General features: G+C 68.1%; 1 protein-coding gene across 1 annotated transcript in view; it reads right to left on the minus strand.

Moving 5' to 3' along the window:
- LOC125427951 (unconventional myosin-Ia-like) overlaps positions 1 to 21,967 on the minus strand; it is a 93,220-nt gene that overhangs the window by 57,660 nt on the left and 13,593 nt on the right. The window contains exons 9-11 of the mRNA XM_048487518.1: positions 20,034 to 20,181; positions 16,710 to 16,832; positions 13,172 to 13,278 (exon numbers count right to left, since the gene is read on the minus strand). Of these exons, the coding sequence (XP_048343475.1) occupies positions 13,172 to 13,278; positions 16,710 to 16,832; positions 20,034 to 20,181 (378 nt within the window). The remainder of the gene's footprint in view (positions 1 to 13,171; positions 13,279 to 16,709; positions 16,833 to 20,033; positions 20,182 to 21,967) is intronic.

Genomic DNA, 21,967 nt, shown 5'->3' on the forward strand with positions numbered 1-21,967 from the left:
CCCCCCCCCCACCCCCCCCCCCCCCCACCCCCCCCCCCCCCCACCCCCCCCCCCCCCCACCCCCCCCCCCCCCCACCCCCCCCCCCCCCCACCCCCCCCCCCCCCCACCCCCCCCCCCCCCCACCCCCCCCCCCCCCCACCCCCCCCCCCCCCCACCCCCCCCCCCCCCCACCCCCCCCCCCCCCCACCCCCCCCCCCCCCCACCCCCCCCCCCCCCCACCCCCCCCCCCCCCCACCCCCCCCCCCCCCCACCCCCCCCCCCCCCCACCCCCCCCCCCCCCCACCCCCCCCCCCCCCCACCCCCCCCCCCCCCCACCCCCCCCCCCCCCCACCCCCCCCCCCCCCCACCCCCCCCCCCCCCCACCCCCCCCCCCCCCCACCCCCCCCCCCCCCCACCCCCCCCCCCCCCCACCCCCCCCCCCCCCCACCCCCCCCCCCCCCCACCCCCCCCCCCCCCCACCCCCCCCCCCCCCCACCCCCCCCCCCCCCCACCCCCCCCCCCCCCCACCCCCCCCCCCCCCCACCCCCCCCCCCCCCCACCCCCCCCCCCCCCCACCCCCCCCCCCCCCCACCCCCCCCCCCCCCCACCCCCCCCCCCCCCCACCCCCCCCCCCCCCCACCCCCCCCCCCCCCCACCCCCCCCCCCCCCCACCCCCCCCCCCCCCCACCCCCCCCCCCCCCCACCCCCCCCCCCCCCCACCCCCCCCCCCCCCCACCCCCCCCCCCCCCCACCCCCCCCCCCCCCCACCCCCCCCCCCCCCCACCCCCCCCCCCCCCCACCCCCCCCCCCCCCCACCCCCCCCCCCCCCCACCCCCCCCCCCCCCCACCCCCCCCCCCCCCCACCCCCCCCCCCCCCCACCCCCCCCCCCCCCCACCCCCCCCCCCCCCCACCCCCCCCCCCCCCCACCCCCCCCCCCCCCCACCCCCCCCCCCCCCCACCCCCCCCCCCCCCCACCCCCCCCCCCCCCCACCCCCCCCCCCCCCCACCCCCCCCCCCCCCCACCCCCCCCCCCCCCCACCCCCCCCCCCCCCCACCCCCCCCCCCCCCCACCCCCCCCCCCCCCCACCCCCCCCCCCCCCCACCCCCCCCCCCCCCCACCCCCCCCCCCCCCCACCCCCCCCCCCCCCCACCCCCCCCCCCCCCCACCCCCCCCCCCCCCCACCCCCCCCCCCCCCCACCCCCCCCCCCCCCCACCCCCCCCCCCCCCCACCCCCCCCCCCCCCCACCCCCCCCCCCCCCCACCCCCCCCCCCCCCCACCCCCCCCCCCCCCCACCCCCCCCCCCCCCCACCCCCCCCCCCCCCCACCCCCCCCCCCCCCCACCCCCCCCCCCCCCCACCCCCCCCCCCCCCCACCCCCCCCCCCCCCCACCCCCCCCCCCCCCCACCCCCCCCCCCCCCCACCCCCCCCCCCCCCCACCCCCCCCCCCCCCCACCCCCCCCCCCCCCCACCCCCCCCCCCCCCCACCCCCCCCCCCCCCCACCCCCCCCCCCCCCCACCCCCCCCCCCCCCCACCCCCCCCCCCCCCCACCCCCCCCCCCCCCCACCCCCCCCCCCCCCCACCCCCCCCCCCCCCCACCCCCCCCCCCCCCCACCCCCCCCCCCCCCCACCCCCCCCCCCCCCCACCCCCCCCCCCCCCCACCCCCCCCCCCCCCCACCCCCCCCCCCCCCCACCCCCCCCCCCCCCCACCCCCCCCCCCCCCCACCCCCCCCCCCCCCCACCCCCCCCCCCCCCCACCCCCCCCCCCCCCCACCCCCCCCCCCCCCCACCCCCCCCCCCCCCCACCCCCCCCCCCCCCCACCCCCCCCCCCCCCCACCCCCCCCCCCCCCCACCCCCCCCCCCCCCCACCCCCCCCCCCCCCCACCCCCCCCCCCCCCCACCCCCCCCCCCCCCCACCCCCCCCCCCCCCCACCCCCCCCCCCCCCCACCCCCCCCCCCCCCCACCCCCCCCCCCCCCCACCCCCCCCCCCCCCCACCCCCCCCCCCCCCCACCCCCCCCCCCCCCCACCCCCCCCCCCCCCCACCCCCCCCCCCCCCCACCCCCCCCCCCCCCCACCCCCCCCCCCCCCCACCCCCCCCCCCCCCCACCCCCCCCCCCCCCCACCCCCCCCCCCCCCCACCCCCCCCCCCCCCCACCCCCCCCCCCCCCCACCCCCCCCCCCCCCCACCCCCCCCCCCCCCCACCCCCCCCCCCCCCCACCCCCCCCCCCCCCCACCCCCCCCCCCCCCCACCCCCCCCCCCCCCCACCCCCCCCCCCCCCCACCCCCCCCCCCCCCCACCCCCCCCCCCCCCCACCCCCCCCCCCCCCCACCCCCCCCCCCCCCCACCCCCCCCCCCCCCCACCCCCCCCCCCCCCCACCCCCCCCCCCCCCCACCCCCCCCCCCCCCCACCCCCCCCCCCCCCCACCCCCCCCCCCCCCCACCCCCCCCCCCCCCCACCCCCCCCCCCCCCCACCCCCCCCCCCCCCCACCCCCCCCCCCCCCCACCCCCCCCCCCCCCCACCCCCCCCCCCCCCCACCCCCCCCCCCCCCCACCCCCCCCCCCCCCCACCCCCCCCCCCCCCCACCCCCCCCCCCCCCCACCCCCCCCCCCCCCCACCCCCCCCCCCCCCCACCCCCCCCCCCCCCCACCCCCCCCCCCCCCCACCCCCCCCCCCCCCCACCCCCCCCCCCCCCCACCCCCCCCCCCCCCCACCCCCCCCCCCCCCCACCCCCCCCCCCCCCCACCCCCCCCCCCCCCCACCCCCCCCCCCCCCCACCCCCCCCCCCCCCCACCCCCCCCCCCCCCCACCCCCCCCCCCCCCCACCCCCCCCCCCCCCCACCCCCCCCCCCCCCCACCCCCCCCCCCCCCCACCCCCCCCCCCCCCCACCCCCCCCCCCCCCCACCCCCCCCCCCCCCCACCCCCCCCCCCCCCCACCCCCCCCCCCCCCCACCCCCCCCCCCCCCCACCCCCCCCCCCCCCCACCCCCCCCCCCCCCCACCCCCCCCCCCCCCCACCCCCCCCCCCCCCCACCCCCCCCCCCCCCCACCCCCCCCCCCCCCCACCCCCCCCCCCCCCCACCCCCCCCCCCCCCCACCCCCCCCCCCCCCCACCCCCCCCCCCCCCCACCCCCCCCCCCCCCCACCCCCCCCCCCCCCCACCCCCCCCCCCCCCCACCCCCCCCCCCCCCCACCCCCCCCCCCCCCCACCCCCCCCCCCCCCCACCCCCCCCCCCCCCCACCCCCCCCCCCCCCCACCCCCCCCCCCCCCCACCCCCCCCCCCCCCCACCCCCCCCCCCCCCCACCCCCCCCCCCCCCCACCCCCCCCCCCCCCCACCCCCCCCCCCCCCCACCCCCCCCCCCCCCCACCCCCCCCCCCCCCCACCCCCCCCCCCCCCCACCCCCCCCCCCCCCCACCCCCCCCCCCCCCCACCCCCCCCCCCCCCCACCCCCCCCCCCCCCCACCCCCCCCCCCCCCCACCCCCCCCCCCCCCCACCCCCCCCCCCCCCCACCCCCCCCCCCCCCCACCCCCCCCCCCCCCCACCCCCCCCCCCCCCCACCCCCCCCCCCCCCCACCCCCCCCCCCCCCCACCCCCCCCCCCCCCCACCCCCCCCCCCCCCCACCCCCCCCCCCCCCCACCCCCCCCCCCCCCCACCCCCCCCCCCCCCCACCCCCCCCCCCCCCCACCCCCCCCCCCCCCCACCCCCCCCCCCCCCCACCCCCCCCCCCCCCCACCCCCCCCCCCCCCCACCCCCCCCCCCCCCCACCCCCCCCCCCCCCCACCCCCCCCCCCCCCCACCCCCCCCCCCCCCCACCCCCCCCCCCCCCCACCCCCCCCCCCCCCCACCCCCCCCCCCCCCCACCCCCCCCCCCCCCCACCCCCCCCCCCCCCCACCCCCCCCCCCCCCCACCCCCCCCCCCCCCCACCCCCCCCCCCCCCCACCCCCCCCCCCCCCCACCCCCCCCCCCCCCCACCCCCCCCCCCCCCCACCCCCCCCCCCCCCCACCCCCCCCCCCCCCCACCCCCCCCCCCCCCCACCCCCCCCCCCCCCCACCCCCCCCCCCCCCCACCCCCCCCCCCCCCCACCCCCCCCCCCCCCCACCCCCCCCCCCCCCCACCCCCCCCCCCCCCCACCCCCCCCCCCCCCCACCCCCCCCCCCCCCCACCCCCCCCCCCCCCCACCCCCCCCCCCCCCCACCCCCCCCCCCCCCCACCCCCCCCCCCCCCCACCCCCCCCCCCCCCCACCCCCCCCCCCCCCCACCCCCCCCCCCCCCCACCCCCCCCCCCCCCCACCCCCCCCCCCCCCCACCCCCCCCCCCCCCCACCCCCCCCCCCCCCCACCCCCCCCCCCCCCCACCCCCCCCCCCCCCCACCCCCCCCCCCCCCCACCCCCCCCCCCCCCCACCCCCCCCCCCCCCCACCCCCCCCCCCCCCCACCCCCCCCCCCCCCCACCCCCCCCCCCCCCCACCCCCCCCCCCCCCCACCCCCCCCCCCCCCCACCCCCCCCCCCCCCCACCCCCCCCCCCCCCCACCCCCCCCCCCCCCCACCCCCCCCCCCCCCCACCCCCCCCCCCCCCCACCCCCCCCCCCCCCCACCCCCCCCCCCCCCCACCCCCCCCCCCCCCCACCCCCCCCCCCCCCCACCCCCCCCCCCCCCCACCCCCCCCCCCCCCCACCCCCCCCCCCCCCCACCCCCCCCCCCCCCCACCCCCCCCCCCCCCCACCCCCCCCCCCCCCCACCCCCCCCCCCCCCCACCCCCCCCCCCCCCCACCCCCCCCCCCCCCCACCCCCCCCCCCCCCCACCCCCCCCCCCCCCCACCCCCCCCCCCCCCCACCCCCCCCCCCCCCCACCCCCCCCCCCCCCCACCCCCCCCCCCCCCCACCCCCCCCCCCCCCCACCCCCCCCCCCCCCCACCCCCCCCCCCCCCCACCCCCCCCCCCCCCCACCCCCCCCCCCCCCCACCCCCCCCCCCCCCCACCCCCCCCCCCCCCCACCCCCCCCCCCCCCCACCCCCCCCCCCCCCCACCCCCCCCCCCCCCCACCCCCCCCCCCCCCCACCCCCCCCCCCCCCCACCCCCCCCCCCCCCCACCCCCCCCCCCCCCCACCCCCCCCCCCCCCCACCCCCCCCCCCCCCCACCCCCCCCCCCCCCCACCCCCCCCCCCCCCCACCCCCCCCCCCCCCCACCCCCCCCCCCCCCCACCCCCCCCCCCCCCCACCCCCCCCCCCCCCCACCCCCCCCCCCCCCCACCCCCCCCCCCCCCCACCCCCCCCCCCCCCCACCCCCCCCCCCCCCCACCCCCCCCCCCCCCCACCCCCCCCCCCCCCCACCCCCCCCCCCCCCCACCCCCCCCCCCCCCCACCCCCCCCCCCCCCCACCCCCCCCCCCCCCCACCCCCCCCCCCCCCCACCCCCCCCCCCCCCCACCCCCCCCCCCCCCCACCCCCCCCCCCCCCCACCCCCCCCCCCCCCCACCCCCCCCCCCCCCCACCCCCCCCCCCCCCCACCCCCCCCCCCCCCCACCCCCCCCCCCCCCCACCCCCCCCCCCCCCCACCCCCCCCCCCCCCCACCCCCCCCCCCCCCCACCCCCCCCCCCCCCCACCCCCCCCCCCCCCCACCCCCCCCCCCCCCCACCCCCCCCCCCCCCCACCCCCCCCCCCCCCCACCCCCCCCCCCCCCCACCCCCCCCCCCCCCCACCCCCCCCCCCCCCCACCCCCCCCCCCCCCCACCCCCCCCCCCCCCCACCCCCCCCCCCCCCCACCCCCCCCCCCCCCCACCCCCCCCCCCCCCCACCCCCCCCCCCCCCCACCCCCCCCCCCCCCCACCCCCCCCCCCCCCCACCCCCCCCCCCCCCCACCCCCCCCCCCCCCCACCCCCCCCCCCCCCCACCCCCCCCCCCCCCCACCCCCCCCCCCCCCCACCCCCCCCCCCCCCCACCCCCCCCCCCCCCCACCCCCCCCCCCCCCCACCCCCCCCCCCCCCCACCCCCCCCCCCCCCCACCCCCCCCCCCCCCCACCCCCCCCCCCCCCCACCCCCCCCCCCCCCCACCCCCCCCCCCCCCCACCCCCCCCCCCCCCCACCCCCCCCCCCCCCCACCCCCCCCCCCCCCCACCCCCCCCCCCCCCCACCCCCCCCCCCCCCCACCCCCCCCCCCCCCCACCCCCCCCCCCCCCCACCCCCCCCCCCCCCCACCCCCCCCCCCCCCCACCCCCCCCCCCCCCCACCCCCCCCCCCCCCCACCCCCCCCCCCCCCCACCCCCCCCCCCCCCCACCCCCCCCCCCCCCCACCCCCCCCCCCCCCCACCCCCCCCCCCCCCCACCCCCCCCCCCCCCCACCCCCCCCCCCCCCCACCCCCCCCCCCCCCCACCCCCCCCCCCCCCCACCCCCCCCCCCCCCCACCCCCCCCCCCCCCCACCCCCCCCCCCCCCCACCCCCCCCCCCCCCCACCCCCCCCCCCCCCCACCCCCCCCCCCCCCCACCCCCCCCCCCCCCCACCCCCCCCCCCCCCCACCCCCCCCCCCCCCCACCCCCCCCCCCCCCCACCCCCCCCCCCCCCCACCCCCCCCCCCCCCCACCCCCCCCCCCCCCCACCCCCCCCCCCCCCCACCCCCCCCCCCCCCCACCCCCCCCCCCCCCCACCCCCCCCCCCCCCCACCCCCCCCCCCCCCCACCCCCCCCCCCCCCCACCCCCCCCCCCCCCCACCCCCCCCCCCCCCCACCCCCCCCCCCCCCCACCCCCCCCCCCCCCCACCCCCCCCCCCCCCCACCCCCCCCCCCCCCCACCCCCCCCCCCCCCCACCCCCCCCCCCCCCCACCCCCCCCCCCCCCCACCCCCCCCCCCCCCCACCCCCCCCCCCCCCCACCCCCCCCCCCCCCCACCCCCCCCCCCCCCCACCCCCCCCCCCCCCCACCCCCCCCCCCCCCCACCCCCCCCCCCCCCCACCCCCCCCCCCCCCCACCCCCCCCCCCCCCCACCCCCCCCCCCCCCCACCCCCCCCCCCCCCCACCCCCCCCCCCCCCCACCCCCCCCCCCCCCCACCCCCCCCCCCCCCCACCCCCCCCCCCCCCCACCCCCCCCCCCCCCCACCCCCCCCCCCCCCCACCCCCCCCCCCCCCCACCCCCCCCCCCCCCCACCCCCCCCCCCCCCCACCCCCCCCCCCCCCCACCCCCCCCCCCCCCCACCCCCCCCCCCCCCCACCCCCCCCCCCCCCCACCCCCCCCCCCCCCCACCCCCCCCCCCCCCCACCCCCCCCCCCCCCCACCCCCCCCCCCCCCCACCCCCCCCCCCCCCCACCCCCCCCCCCCCCCACCCCCCCCCCCCCCCACCCCCCCCCCCCCCCACCCCCCCCCCCCCCCACCCCCCCCCCCCCCCACCCCCCCCCCCCCCCACCCCCCCCCCCCCCCACCCCCCCCCCCCCCCACCCCCCCCCCCCCCCACCCCCCCCCCCCCCCACCCCCCCCCCCCCCCACCCCCCCCCCCCCCCACCCCCCCCCCCCCCCACCCCCCCCCCCCCCCACCCCCCCCCCCCCCCACCCCCCCCCCCCCCCACCCCCCCCCCCCCCCACCCCCCCCCCCCCCCACCCCCCCCCCCCCCCACCCCCCCCCCCCCCCACCCCCCCCCCCCCCCACCCCCCCCCCCCCCCACCCCCCCCCCCCCCCACCCCCCCCCCCCCCCACCCCCCCCCCCCCCCACCCCCCCCCCCCCCCACCCCCCCCCCCCCCCACCCCCCCCCCCCCCCACCCCCCCCCCCCCCCACCCCCCCCCCCCCCCACCCCCCCCCCCCCCCACCCCCCCCCCCCCCCACCCCCCCCCCCCCCCACCCCCCCCCCCCCCCACCCCCCCCCCCCCCCACCCCCCCCCCCCCCCACCCCCCCCCCCCCCCACCCCCCCCCCCCCCCACCCCCCCCCCCCCCCACCCCCCCCCCCCCCCACCCCCCCCCCCCCCCACCCCCCCCCCCCCCCACCCCCCCCCCCCCCCACCCCCCCCCCCCCCCACCCCCCCCCCCCCCCACCCCCCCCCCCCCCCACCCCCCCCCCCCCCCACCCCCCCCCCCCCCCACCCCCCCCCCCCCCCACCCCCCCCCCCCCCCACCCCCCCCCCCCCCCACCCCCCCCCCCCCCCACCCCCCCCCCCCCCCACCCCCCCCCCCCCCCACCCCCCCCCCCCCCCACCCCCCCCCCCCCCCACCCCCCCCCCCCCCCACCCCCCCCCCCCCCCACCCCCCCCCCCCCCCACCCCCCCCCCCCCCCACCCCCCCCCCCCCCCACCCCCCCCCCCCCCCACCCCCCCCCCCCCCCACCCCCCCCCCCCCCCACCCCCCCCCCCCCCCACCCCCCCCCCCCCCCACCCCCCCCCCCCCCCACCCCCCCCCCCCCCCACCCCCCCCCCCCCCCACCCCCCCCCCCCCCCACCCCCCCCCCCCCCCACCCCCCCCCCCCCCCACCCCCCCCCCCCCCCACCCCCCCCCCCCCCCACCCCCCCCCCCCCCCACCCCCCCCCCCCCCCACCCCCCCCCCCCCCCACCCCCCCCCCCCCCCACCCCCCCCCCCCCCCACCCCCCCCCCCCCCCACCCCCCCCCCCCCCCACCCCCCCCCCCCCCCACCCCCCCCCCCCCCCACCCCCCCCCCCCCCCACCCCCCCCCCCCCCCACCCCCCCCCCCCCCCACCCCCCCCCCCCCCCACCCCCCCCCCCCCCCACCCCCCCCCCCCCCCACCCCCCCCCCCCCCCACCCCCCCCCCCCCCCACCCCCCCCCCCCCCCACCCCCCCCCCCCCCCACCCCCCCCCCCCCCCACCCCCCCCCCCCCCCACCCCCCCCCCCCCCCACCCCCCCCCCCCCCCACCCCCCCCCCCCCCCACCCCCCCCCCCCCCCACCCCCCCCCCCCCCCACCCCCCCCCCCCCCCACCCCCCCCCCCCCCCACCCCCCCCCCCCCCCACCCCCCCCCCCCCCCACCCCCCCCCCCCCCCACCCCCCCCCCCCCCCACCCCCCCCCCCCCCCACCCCCCCCCCCCCCCACCCCCCCCCCCCCCCACCCCCCCCCCCCCCCACCCCCCCCCCCCCCCACCCCCCCCCCCCCCCACCCCCCCCCCCCCCCACCCCCCCCCCCCCCCACCCCCCCCCCCCCCCACCCCCCCCCCCCCCCACCCCCCCCCCCCCCCACCCCCCCCCCCCCCCACCCCCCCCCCCCCCCACCCCCCCCCCCCCCCACCCCCCCCCCCCCCCACCCCCCCCCCCCCCCACCCCCCCCCCCCCCCACCCCCCCCCCCCCCCACCCCCCCCCCCCCCCACCCCCCCCCCCCCCCACCCCCCCCCCCCCCCACCCCCCCCCCCCCCCACCCCCCCCCCCCCCCACCCCCCCCCCCCCCCACCCCCCCCCCCCCCCACCCCCCCCCCCCCCCACCCCCCCCCCCCCCCACCCCCCCCCCCCCCCACCCCCCCCCCCCCCCACCCCCCCCCCCCCCCACCCCCCCCCCCCCCCACCCCCCCCCCCCCCCACCCCCCCCCCCCCCCACCCCCCCCCCCCCCCACCCCCCCCCCCCCCCACCCCCCCCCCCCCCCACCCCCCCCCCCCCCCACCCCCCCCCCCCCCCACCCCCCCCCCCCCCCACCCCCCCCCCCCCCCACCCCCCCCCCCCCCCACCCCCCCCCCCCCCCACCCCCCCCCCCCCCCACCCCCCCCCCCCCCCACCCCCCCCCCCCCCCACCCCCCCCCCCCCCCACCCCCCCCCCCCCCCACCCCCCCCCCCCCCCACCCCCCCCCCCCCCCACCCCCCCCCCCCCCCACCCCCCCCCCCCCCCACCCCCCCCCCCCCCCACCCCCCCCCCCCCCCACCCCCCCCCCCCCCCACCCCCCCCCCCCCCCACCCCCCCCCCCCCCCACCCCCCCCCCCCCCCACCCCCCCCCCCCCCCACCCCCCCCCCCCCCCACCCCCCCCCCCCCCCACCCCCCCCCCCCCCCACCCCCCCCCCCCCCCACCCCCCCCCCCCCCCACCCCCCCCCCCCCCCACCCCCCCCCCCCCCCACCCCCCCCCCCCCCCACCCCCCCCCCCCCCCACCCCCCCCCCCCCCCACCCCCCCCCCCCCCCACCCCCCCCCCCCCCCACCCCCCCCCCCCCCCACCCCCCCCCCCCCCCACCCCCCCCCCCCCCCACCCCCCCCCCCCCCCACCCCCCCCCCCCCCCACCCCCCCCCCCCCCCACCCCCCCCCCCCCCCACCCCCCCCCCCCCCCACCCCCCCCCCCCCCCACCCCCCCCCCCCCCCACCCCCCCCCCCCCCCACCCCCCCCCCCCCCCACCCCCCCCCCCCCCCACCCCCCCCCCCCCCCACCCCCCCCCCCCCCCACCCCCCCCCCCCCCCACCCCCCCCCCCCCCCACCCCCCCCCCCCCCCACCCCCCCCCCCCCCCACCCCCCCCCCCCCCCACCCCCCCCCCCCCCCACCCCCCCCCCCCCCCACCCCCCCCCCCCCCCACCCCCCCCCCCCCCCACCCCCCCCCCCCCCCACCCCCCCCCCCCCCCACCCCCCCCCCCCCCCACCCCCCCCCCCCCCCACCCCCCCCCCCCCCCACCCCCCCCCCCCCCCACCCCCCCCCCCCCCCACCCCCCCCCCCCCCCACCCCCCCCCCCCTCCGCCCCCCACCCCCCCCACACCCCCCCCCCCCCCCCCCCCCCCCACCCCCCCCACCCCCCACCCCCCCCCGACCCCACCCCCCCCCCCCCCCCACCCCCCCACCCCCCCCCCCCCCCACCCCCCCCCCCCCCCCCCCCCCCCCCCCCCCACCCCCCCCCCCCCCCAAGCCCCAATCCCCCCCCCACACCCCTCCCCCCCCACCCCCCCCCCCCCCCCCGCCCACCCCCCCCCACCCCCACCCAACCCCCCCCCCCCACCCCCCCCCCCCCCATTTGTACAGGCCTGCCTTGTCCCAAAAGGTTCCCCAGTTCCTGACAAATCTGGAAACCCTCTGCCTTACACCACCTTCTCATCCACGCATTGAGACCCTGTATCTCCGCTTGCCTAGCTCGCCCTGCGCGTGGAACAGGTAGCATTTCTGAGAATGCCACCTTGGGGGTCCTGGATTTTAACCTTTTTCCTAGCAGCCTAAATTTAGCTTCCAGAACCTCCCAGCTACATTTCCCCCAGGGGTTGGAGGGCAGCATGAGCGTGTCCCTCCAGCCATCCAGAACTGCGCAGGGAGGAAAGGTAGATGAATGGTACACTGGAGGGGCCAAAAGTGGTGCCCTCCCTCCGGTGCGCTTCGCACCGCGCTGGCGGGAAGACGCCACTTTTTTAAAAAGTCACTCTGGAAGCGAGTTTCAAAAGCGAGTTTCAAAAATGGCGCTGCTGCAATGCAGCTGTGACAAGTGTGAACAGCACCCCAGGGACAGTGTTTTTACCGACCCCAGGGCGCTGTTTCTGGGCCATGCAAAAATGGCTATCGAATCATAGAGATGGAAGAGACCACAAGGGTCATTAAATCCAACCCCTTGAGATTCAGGAATACACAAAGCTTTCCCAACAGATGGCCAATCAGCCTCTGTTTAAAAACCTACAAAGAAGGAGATTCTGAATTAGAATATAGTCCTGAACAGATATGAGAGTTATCATTCATTTTTATGAACTGCCTTTGTTAAAACCATTATTTCGTGCATTACTGAATGTGGTCCTTTGATATTTGTGCCAAAGTGTCTTTTCACTTTCAAACAGATGCGGGGGAGCAGGGCTAGGTAGGCACTAAAACCACAGTGGAACATTCTACAACAAAGAAGGTCTAGCATGCTTTGTTTTGTGGTTGAGGAATATACAATCTAATAACATATTTATGTGAAATAGAGTGGTAGTAAATGTATCTGACTTCGTTAGGACTATAATACTAAATTCAGTAAAATTAAGGCTATGGAAGGGAGGCAATAATAAATCCTTCATGACTAAATCAAAAGAAGAGATTCATGCGGGAAAGCTGAACTTCAGGCTTATTTCAACCTTTTCTGTGACTTCCAATGCACATATGAATTTGATTCCAAAGGAGGAACTGATTCTGTAAATACAGTCATGTTACAGGTTCCTATAAAGATAGGCAAGGAGGAAATGAATGCAGGGCGTCCTATCAAGGCTCAGTTTGTTATGAGCCTGCTGGCAGTTCAAAGTAGTTTTACAGCAGCTTGTTCCATATATCTGCATTTGTGTATTTTAGTGTAATAGATAGGCTTATAGATATGTTATGACTTCTACTGGCATATAAAAAAAGAATTTTATAAGCCTTGTACCCAGTGTTTGCTTTTGGAACGTGGATTTTATTGCTCCATTTAAAAAAAAAGATATTTTAGGGTTATTATAATTTATGACACATGTCCATGAGTAACATTTTAACATGATTCGTGTGATAGCATTTAAGGTTCGTTGTATATTTGTCTTGATAGGTCTTTGTAGATTGCCATGTGCTGTGGTGTGACCTTTATTTTGGTTATGCTGTACTGTGATTTTTTAAAAATTAAATTATTGTGGCATTCAGAGTCTTTGCCCCTAATACAGGGGTTCCCAATCTTTAGGAGCCTGTGGGCACCTTTGGAATTCTGGCACAGTGTGGCAGGTGCAGCCACAAAATGGCTGTTGTAAGAGGCGGAAGCAGCTAGAAAATGGCTGCCACAGTTTGCCTTCAGTTATGCAGCAAAGATCTTTGTACTGTGGTAGCAGCTACTGCCAAAGCAATGTTTTTAAACTCGGCACAGCCACGCAGAGGGCTTGCTGGCCCCAACTAGGAGGCTTTCCCCACTTACCATTTGCAGTGCGCTACTCCCAGCGCGCTCCCGGCATGAGTGATTTCTGCTGCGGGGTTGTGTTTCCCACTGCATCAGAAGGTGCCGTTTCTTCAGCGCCAAAAATGATGCATGCTGAAGGGGCGGGAGAGCGGCAGTGTCGAGGCGGCTGCATGGTTGCCGCCCTTGCAAGTGGGGAGCGCCGCAGGACCCCGCGCTACTTTCCCGGAGTAGTGCGCAGCAAGTGGTAAGTGGGAAAAGCCCCTAGGACTGCCAACCTCCTGGAGAGCTCCCACTATAACAACTGATCTCCAGACAACAGAGATTAGTTCCCCTGGAGAAAATGCCAACTCTGGAGAGTAGACTCTATGGTGTTGTACCTTGCTGAGGTCCCTCACCTCCACACACACACGCCTCCTTAGGCTCCGCTTCCAAAATCTCCAGGTATTTCCCAACCCAGAGTTGGCAACCATCACCCCATCTAGGATTGTCAGGTCCCTCCTGGCAACTGGCAGGAGCTACTGTGGGTCAGGTAAAGGGGGCAGCAATCCGTGTGCCTGTGTGATGTCATCACTTCCCGCATGAAGCAGAGTGCCTGTTCTCAGAATGGTATGCCTAATATAACTATGATTGTACTGTTGAAGTTTTATTGTACTGTTGAACTATTATTGTACTGTTGAAGTTTTCACAGTACTATTATTGTACTGTTGAACTATTATTGTACTGTTGAAGGTTTTCACAGCTGGAATGTACGCATCTCACCATGATATGCATCTGAAAATGGCAGCCATGGATGCAGGTGAAATGTAGGAGCAAAAACTAACAGACCACAGCCACACAACCCAGAAAACCACACCAGTCAGTTGATTCCAGCTGTGAAAATCTTCAACAATACAATATTAATATTCATTGTATGAGGTGTTACATTGTAAGAGTATGGGATAAATTTAAACCTAGGCTATGGCTGATTATATACCAGTGCTCTGCCCCACACTGAAGGGAGATTCTCTTCAGGGTATTGCTTTTATTACAGACGCCTTTTCTTCCCTCTCAAACTTACTGCTCAGCAAATCCCCATACTCTCTGCCATTTGTGAGAGCAGGAAAAGAGTTTCCTTTTCCCTTAAAACAAATGGCCCTGTGTTATTCTTTGCTTCGGGCTTTTTTGCTCCACCTTGCCTCCCCTGCTTCTGCACTTCATGATTATCAGGATGGCTTTTAAAAGCTTTATTTCAGCTTCAAGCATTTGTACCATATTAGATCAATTGAAATAATGATAGATCTAATATGGGAGCATTGAAATACCAAGGAATATCAAAAATAACAAGACTCTCTCTCCTCTTGCAGCAGCAGCAGAGGCAGAAAGCATGTGTAGGGGAGGCGGGAGGAGGAGAATATCAATTCTAGGACACGGTCCTCTTCTTCAGCAAAGTGTAGTCCAGGGAATTGCTTTGCCTCTTTCATTTGAGGGGGGTTACTGTTAGAAAGGGCTACAATATCAATATAATAGCAATAACAGCAATATTGATATAACAGTAATTTAAAGGGCTTGGCCTCTGGAGGAATGACGTTTTGAACAGATTGAGCTTCAGTTGCTCTCTGCCACACATTACCAAAAGTGCAATTGATGGTCAGTTGCTGGTACTAGGACAGATAGGGTCTGGCATTAGCTTCTCCAGGGAGTGAGTTAGATTAGGTCCTCTTTTTGACCCACCAGTTCTGATTCAATCCAGGCTCAGTAATGTGCATGCTGGCCATTTGGCTTTTAGAAACAGCCTCTCCATTGTTGTTTGTTTGTTTGTTTGTTTGTTTGTTTGTTTGTTTGTTTGTTTGTTTGTTTCTTTCTTTCTTTCTTTCTTTCTTTCTTTCTTTCTTTCTTTCTTTCTTTCTTTCTTTCTTTCTCTTCTTCTTCTCCTCCTCCTCCTCCTCCTCCTCTCCTATCTGTCTTTCTGAAGTTGTTACTTTCAATTTTTTCAGGTCTACTCTTTTGTTTTATGTTTGGGCTTTTTTTCTCTTTTTTCATGGGCTCTGCAGTATGATTTTTTAAAATATGCTAAAGGATTATAAAACTTCTTTTTAAAGTAAGGAAGTGCAAGAAGGTTTTTTTCTCTCTTCTACCAGCATTGCATGAACATTAAATGGATTAGAGGACTGCTTTAAAGGTTTTACAACCAACAGCAATAAACAGGCAATAAGCAAGTTAGTTACTTCTGTTCTTCTGACAAAATACATGTGAACTTTCTGCTAAGATCACAATAGAAGTTTTCTGAGCATTTACCAGTATTATTAGGTTCCCTGGCAAAAGCTGGAGTTTGCTGTGGGTGAAGCTGAATTAAAAGTTACTTATGACTATTTAGCTTCAAACCATTTTAATGCCATTTTAACAAGATTAATTCTTTTTGAGCCAGAGTCCTGTGAGAACAGTGGTGTAATGCCAAGGGGACAGGGGGTGCGATGCACCAGGTGCACGCCCCTGCGAGGGTGGCAAGGGCGTTCCAGGGGTGGAGCGGACGAGGGCTTGGAGGGGCATAGGGCACACACGTGCACTGGGCGCAGTTCCCCCTCGCTCCATCCCTGCGTGGGAACCAGAATCAGCCTTTATCTTGATGTTTATTTTCTAACAACTTCCAACTTCTTTGGGAATTGCCTTATTTGCTTTAATAGGTTGTTGTCATCTTGTGCCATTTTGTGGACTTGTTGGGATTACAGTTGGCAACTGAGATTTTTAAATCCCATTGGAAGATAAATGACCTTGAATTGCTGAACACATCGCTTGTGCCACCGGAGATCAGGAATAAACTTTGGTTTTTCTCTTTTTCTTTTTTGATCTTTTAAATCTTTTTTTTTCAATTTTTATATAATTTTGAACAACTGGACTTTTCATCCCCCTCTAACATACTAAAATTATATTTGAAAGAAGTGGTGAAACAAGCCTGTGGAATTTGCCTGTGGAAGTGGTGCCAGGCCACACCGGCAGATTTGCCCTGTATGGAGCACTTACCCCACCAGAGGGTTCATTTCGTCAGCGTGCAATCACTGCTGCTCCCCCCTGCCAATGCTGGGATGTGGCGCGGGACACTGCAGCAGTGTCCCTATGCCTTTGCCACCAGAGTAGTGGGGGCAAGTCAGGGGCATGGCTAGGTGAAAGAACCAATGTTAATCAGCAACCTCCTGGCCTTTCGCCCCATTGCACTGATGGCGTTTCATTCAGACTTAAGCCTCCTGAAACAGTGGTGAAGGTCTGAGAAGCCCATAAAGGCTGCTCAGAGGCAGGGAGGCATTTTCTCTTTGCAGGCCTCCCCACACTGCCAGAAAGTCTCTCTGAGTGCTTAGCTCATGGATGGGGCTGCCCTATATGAATGAAACCAGAGGTATACCTTATGGGTCTTATGGGCAGACATTTTGGGGGGAAAGGGAACTTTGTCTTTATACATGACATCAGCAGCAAGAATATTATATCTGCAAAGACTTAATCTATGCCTACCACAGAAGATTGGTTAGTGAAGCTGCTAGAATTGGCGAAGATGGCAAAACTTACTTCTTTTATTAGGAAAAAGGACCTGTCTAAATTCATTGATAATCCTTGATGGATTTGTGTGTGTGTGTGTAAAACAGAAAAAATGAAATAATTGTTTGTTTGTTTGTTTGTTTGTTGAGGAGTAGAAGATGAAGGATATAGCTTTAATAGAGAAAGATGTGCATTTTTTAGGAATAACGCTTAAGAATTATTTTCGTTTGGCTGTAGCTAAGGAGAAAGTGGTAAATTTTCTTTTAGGAATGATTATGTTCAGCATACAGGAAATTGGGAACCCTTTTTTGTTTCTCTTTTGTCTTTTGTAATTTTACTTTGGATGTGTTTTTGGATGTTTGATATTGCATGTCTTTTGAATAAAGAAAAACATTTTAAAAACAAGCAAAATAACAAAAACAGCATTCACATCTCTATTCCATACTTACTTGAGAGACCTTCAAAGATGTCACCACCTTCTCCTGATGGGCCTTCACAGTCCGAGAGCACAAAGCGTGTTCCAATACAGATTCATCCAGCTGGATCAGCTGACAGATATCCCGTATCACTGCAGTAAAAAAAAAGTCAATAGCAGGGATAATAATAGTTTTTGTTGTATTGTCGAAGGCTTTCACAGCCGGAATCACTTGGGTGCTGTGTGGTTTCCGGGCTGTATGGCTGTGTTCTAGTAGCATTCTCTCCTGACGTTTCGCCTGCATCTGTGGCTGGCATCTTCAGAGGATCTGATGTTGGGAAAGCAAGTGGAGTATATATACGTGTTGGAGTGTCCAGGGTGTCCATTGTCTTGTTACTCACAGACAATGTTTCTTCACCCACCCTGGACGCTCCAACAGGTATATATACTCCACTTGCTTTCCCAACATCAGATCCTCTGAAGATGCCAGCCACAGATGCAGGCAAAACGTCAGGAGAGAATGCTGCTAGAATACGGCCATACAGCCTGGAAACCACACAGCACCCAAATAGTTTTTGTTGTTGTTAGTTTGACCCTTTCTTGTTAGTCTTCAACATAGATGTCATATTACCACCACCACCCCAAAACAAGAGATTTTTGGAATAGATCAGTGATGGGATTCAAATAATTTAACAACCGGTTCTGGTGGTAGGATTCAAATAATTTAACAACTGGTTTTATACAAGCACCATTTTAACAACCGGTTCTGCCAAAGTGGTGCGAACCTGCTGAATCCCACCACTGGAATGGATACCAGGTTTCACAAACTCAGGTATGCAATCTACCCAAATAAGCCCCAGTGATAGTGTCCGGCATATTGCAACCTAGAGAATTTGGTATTACGTACATACAAATTTTGAGGAAGATCGGGAGCAAACACAGGTAATGCTTTTTTTTGGCAAGTCTACCATAAGCAGGCTCATAGCCACAAGGGTGCAAAAAGGGGCTGGGTCCCATCAATTATTTGTCATGCCCCTCCAACTAGCATTAGGATTGGTGTGAAACCCATCACAAGTCTTTCAAGTGTAAATTCTCGGGGTAAAAAAAAGGAACGGAGGTAAGAAGGTGTGAATCCTATCATAAATCTTCCAGATATGAATACTCTGTTCAATTGGCTAGAACAGAATGAGCAATTACCAGGGCTGAAGTGTCCTAATTTAAAAAGCTGTGTGTGTGTGTGTGTGTGTGTGTGTGTGTGTGTGTGTGTGTGTGTGTGTGTGTGTGTGTTTATTTATTTTGGATTTATATCCTGCCCTATCCCCAAAGGGGGTGTCTCGAGTACAAATTGTCTAATAAATAATAAAGCACAAATAAATAAATAATAATAAAGAAAATAAATAATGATGGGCTGGAAGCCATTTGCCTCCCCCCAATGAAAACGTTCTTGCTATGGGCCTGACCATACGTTAAAGTGATTACATTTGTGAAAGAATTTTGTACTGGAATGCAAGAATACTCCATCCAACCTCTGCAGTCATATTCCATATACACAATTCTGACCTTAAATTTCCATAGCTACAAAAGTAATGTGGAAAAAATAGCCCGCAAATTTATTATACTCCTAGTAAAAATGGTTAAAAGTTGTTTCCCTTCTTTTTTTAAAAAAAAAATGCTTTGGTAGGATTGTGGCTCTTGTAAAAACTGTAACAGGCGTAATACACCGGTTTGCAAAGAACCCTGTTGGGGAGGGGGGTATCAATACAAAGACCAGCAATAGTGAGCAATCTCCTCTACATTCCCTGAAAGATATGTTCATCCCCTGATCCCAAGGTGCTCTGATTGCCACAATAGCTTGAGCACTGGACTTCTGGGGAAGATGGCGTTCTGATTGGTCCGAGTTTCTTGAAGTTCCCTGCTACTTTTTACTGAAAGGGGCGCTTGCTGGCTTAAGAACAGTCAGAGGCTGACTCTAGCCTCCCCAGAAGTTCTGGGGACCTTGAATTTGACAGGTGATTTAGACAGGCTTTATTACAGACTCACTAGTTCTGAAAACAACTAGGATCGGTAAGTGTGATCTGCCTTTTGGTGTCAGAAGCAGCCTCTCCATTCTTTTCTACTCTCACTTTTAATTTTACTTTACATTTCCTAGGTTTTCTCTCCTTTTTTAATTGAATCTGCAGTATGATGAGAGTTTCAACGTATTAAAGGATTACAAACATCATTTTAAAAAAAAAAGCTTGAGGGCTAAGTGGAAGATGAAATCACTTCCTTTTCTTCTTTTTTTGGCCCCTGAAAACCACCAGAGAGGTTTCTTGTAGTCTGTCAATCTCTCAGCTCTCATCCCTGAACAGCTGAGGACTCATACTTGCAGTCCAGGATTGCGAACCTATGGCACTCCAGATGTTCATGGACTACAATTCCCATCAGCCCCTGCCAGCATTGTCAATTGGCCATGCTGGCAGGGGTTGATGGGAATTGTAGTCCATGAACATCTGGAGTGCCATAGGTTCGCCACCACAGGAGGACTGCTCACATGTACAACTATTAGGGTTGCCAACTTCAGGTTCGGAAATTCTTCGGGATTTGAGGGTGGGGTTTGAGGAAAGGAGGAACACCACTGATGTATAATGCCATAGGGTCAACTTTACAAAGCAGCTGTTTTCTCCAGGGAAACTGATCTGTGCAATCTGGACATATTATGCCTCCACAGAGGCTTTTGTTATTTCCCCATTAATCTTCAGTTTCCCCATAGTTAGCATGAATTTAGTTCTTTGTTAAGTCTTCTATGGGAGGGATTTTAGTGAGCCCCTGTCCCTTTCAGGCATTTCCCAATAAGCAGTTTCGTTTCTTTACCCAGCAATCCCCTGTTTTTGTTCTAGTCAGTCAATCTGAGAGAGGTGTTTAGGGTAATTGGAAACCAGAATATTCGTGACGTCCATATGTTTATATGGTGGTCCAAAGAGTACAAGTCAAGTTTAGCAGCAGTTGGAACTGGAAAAAGACTGAAAGAGCTGAAAGGAAGCCAGACGCAGTGGACTTTCCTAAAGCAACCAAGAGAAGACACAGTCTACAGCTTCAAACCTGCTGAAGACAAGCAAGTACTCTGACTTAGATAGACCCAAGGGAGGAGTTAGGGTCTTGTTTCTCTCCAGTAATAAATCAATTGTAAGAACTGTTGAACCTGGCTTGTGTCTCCCCCACTCTGTCCTAGCCAAGTACAGGGCACCTCTAACAGATTCACTTGGGGGCAGAACAGGATATCAGTTGTAATTCCATGAGACCCTAAAATATTTTGCAGCCAAGCTTGGGTTAAGTACCCCGCCCTAACCCTGGTTATGGATTTTCCCTGCTGACCTTTTTCATTCTGGATTCCACATGACTCAGCCCCACTGGCTTGAAATTGCTCGCTCAGCTGAACATTGCCCAGTTTGAGGACAACAGCTATCACCTCGAGCACCGCAGTCACCTCAGCTGAGGAGAAGCCAATGGCTTTCATGGCATCCTTTGTGAGAAAGCAACAGGGAAGAGCATTAGACAACCTGGCCTTCCTGGCTTGCATAAGAGTACTGAGGCAAAATGCAATGAAGCTTTTCAAGCAAAAATTGAGTGTGTGGTCCATTCCACACAGCACAACTAAGACATCCTGAGAACCTTTAAAAAGACGTATTGGGAACGAATTTCACACAGCTTTTTGCCAAGACATCCACGGGTCACCTTATTTAAGCTCAAGGTATCTTTTTTTGAAAATCCTTCAACATACATCTTTTTTCCTTAAGGCACCTGCAAGATGTCCCCTGCCTGGCTTTGTGGAATGCAGAACTCAGGAGGCCTCTTACTTTTCCCGCCTGACCATTTCACTCTCTGGTCAGTTTCACCCTCCTCTTGTGCCCGACATTTTGTGCGCTGCTGAAAGGATTCTGCCTGCCTTTGCTGAAGGTTGTCCCAGGACGATTACTCTGCAGGCTCCGATCCTGGGTGCCTTTTCAGCTAGAAAAATACATAGTTGTTCTCCGTTCGTCCTGCCGAATCTGGCAATATATAGTTTTCCTTTTTAAACAAATTTTTAGAGGAGCTAACTTTGTAGCTACACAGACATGTGTAAGAAAATCTTAGCCATTTGGAAGACTGCTTTACCTCCTATTGAGAAGCATTGAGTAGATCTACCCTCAATTGACCATCTTAGTTTTTTCTTCCTGCAGTTGTCTTTTTTTAAGATGTCCCACAGACATCTTTTTGTGCTGTGCAGAACACACAGTAGTCACTGTTTCGTTGTCGGACTGGTCTGGGCACTAAGTAACATGCAACTATATGACTTTCACTTCTTGTGGTCTCAAAGTACACCAATACGTTGCCAATGGAGTAAGAAGGTTTTTTTCTTTTTTTCATTTCTGCTGGATTATAAATAAATTAGTCTGCTGAATTCCTTAGACCTCTACAATTTTTACAGTCTTGGACAAAGAGTTCTGCATGTCTAAAACAGATCTCGCTCAGATAAAGAGATATATATGAATGAACCGCTTGCTTTAAATTCCTGGGGGGGGGGGGGAGTACTTGCTATGCCTGATACTGATATACATATGTTCATTCATTATCAGCATAAAATACTGATACTGGCCGCAGCTGTTGCAGATTTCTGGTATGATATACATATAAGAAATCTGCAACAGTGCAGCCATTATCAACGTGATTCATATACTGAGTCCATGTATACATCATTGAAATAACCACACTGGTAATGGAGGGCAATGGTATCTGATTTAACTTGGAAGATGAAGATGGATAGCCTTTGAAGCTTCCTCCTTCAGAGCAATGAGAAGTACCCCTGAATTTTATTGTTTGGTACCAAAAAAACCCAGAGACAAGGGCAAGTATTTGGGACCTCTGTAACTTCAGCAGCTGGATTCATGGATATGGCCCAATGGCTTAATATTGGGGAACTTAGACTTCCATCTCCAGGTTGGGAGATTCCTGGAGGAGGTGGAGCCTGGGAAGGGAAGAGCTTGGACAGGAACCTCAGTGGAACATAATGCCATAGATTTCACTCCCCAATACATCCATTTTCTCCTGGGAAACTAATGTATGTAGTCTGGAGATCAGTTGTAGTTCCAGAAGATCTCCAGGGTTAGGGTTGGGGACTGGCAACCTGATAGGTTAGGCAAAGGACAAGAGAGAATACTTTGGCATCTATGCCTTTTTGTAATGAACCAGATGTGTTTCCACCCTCCTACATTCCTGCTGGGTTATCTTGGGCTAGTCACAGTTCTTTGGAACTCTCTCAGCCCCACCTA

Source organism: Sphaerodactylus townsendi, linkage group LG03 (assembly GCF_021028975.2).
Source record: "Sphaerodactylus townsendi isolate TG3544 linkage group LG03, MPM_Stown_v2.3, whole genome shotgun sequence".
Taxonomy (NCBI): domain Eukaryota; kingdom Metazoa; phylum Chordata; class Lepidosauria; order Squamata; family Sphaerodactylidae; genus Sphaerodactylus; species Sphaerodactylus townsendi.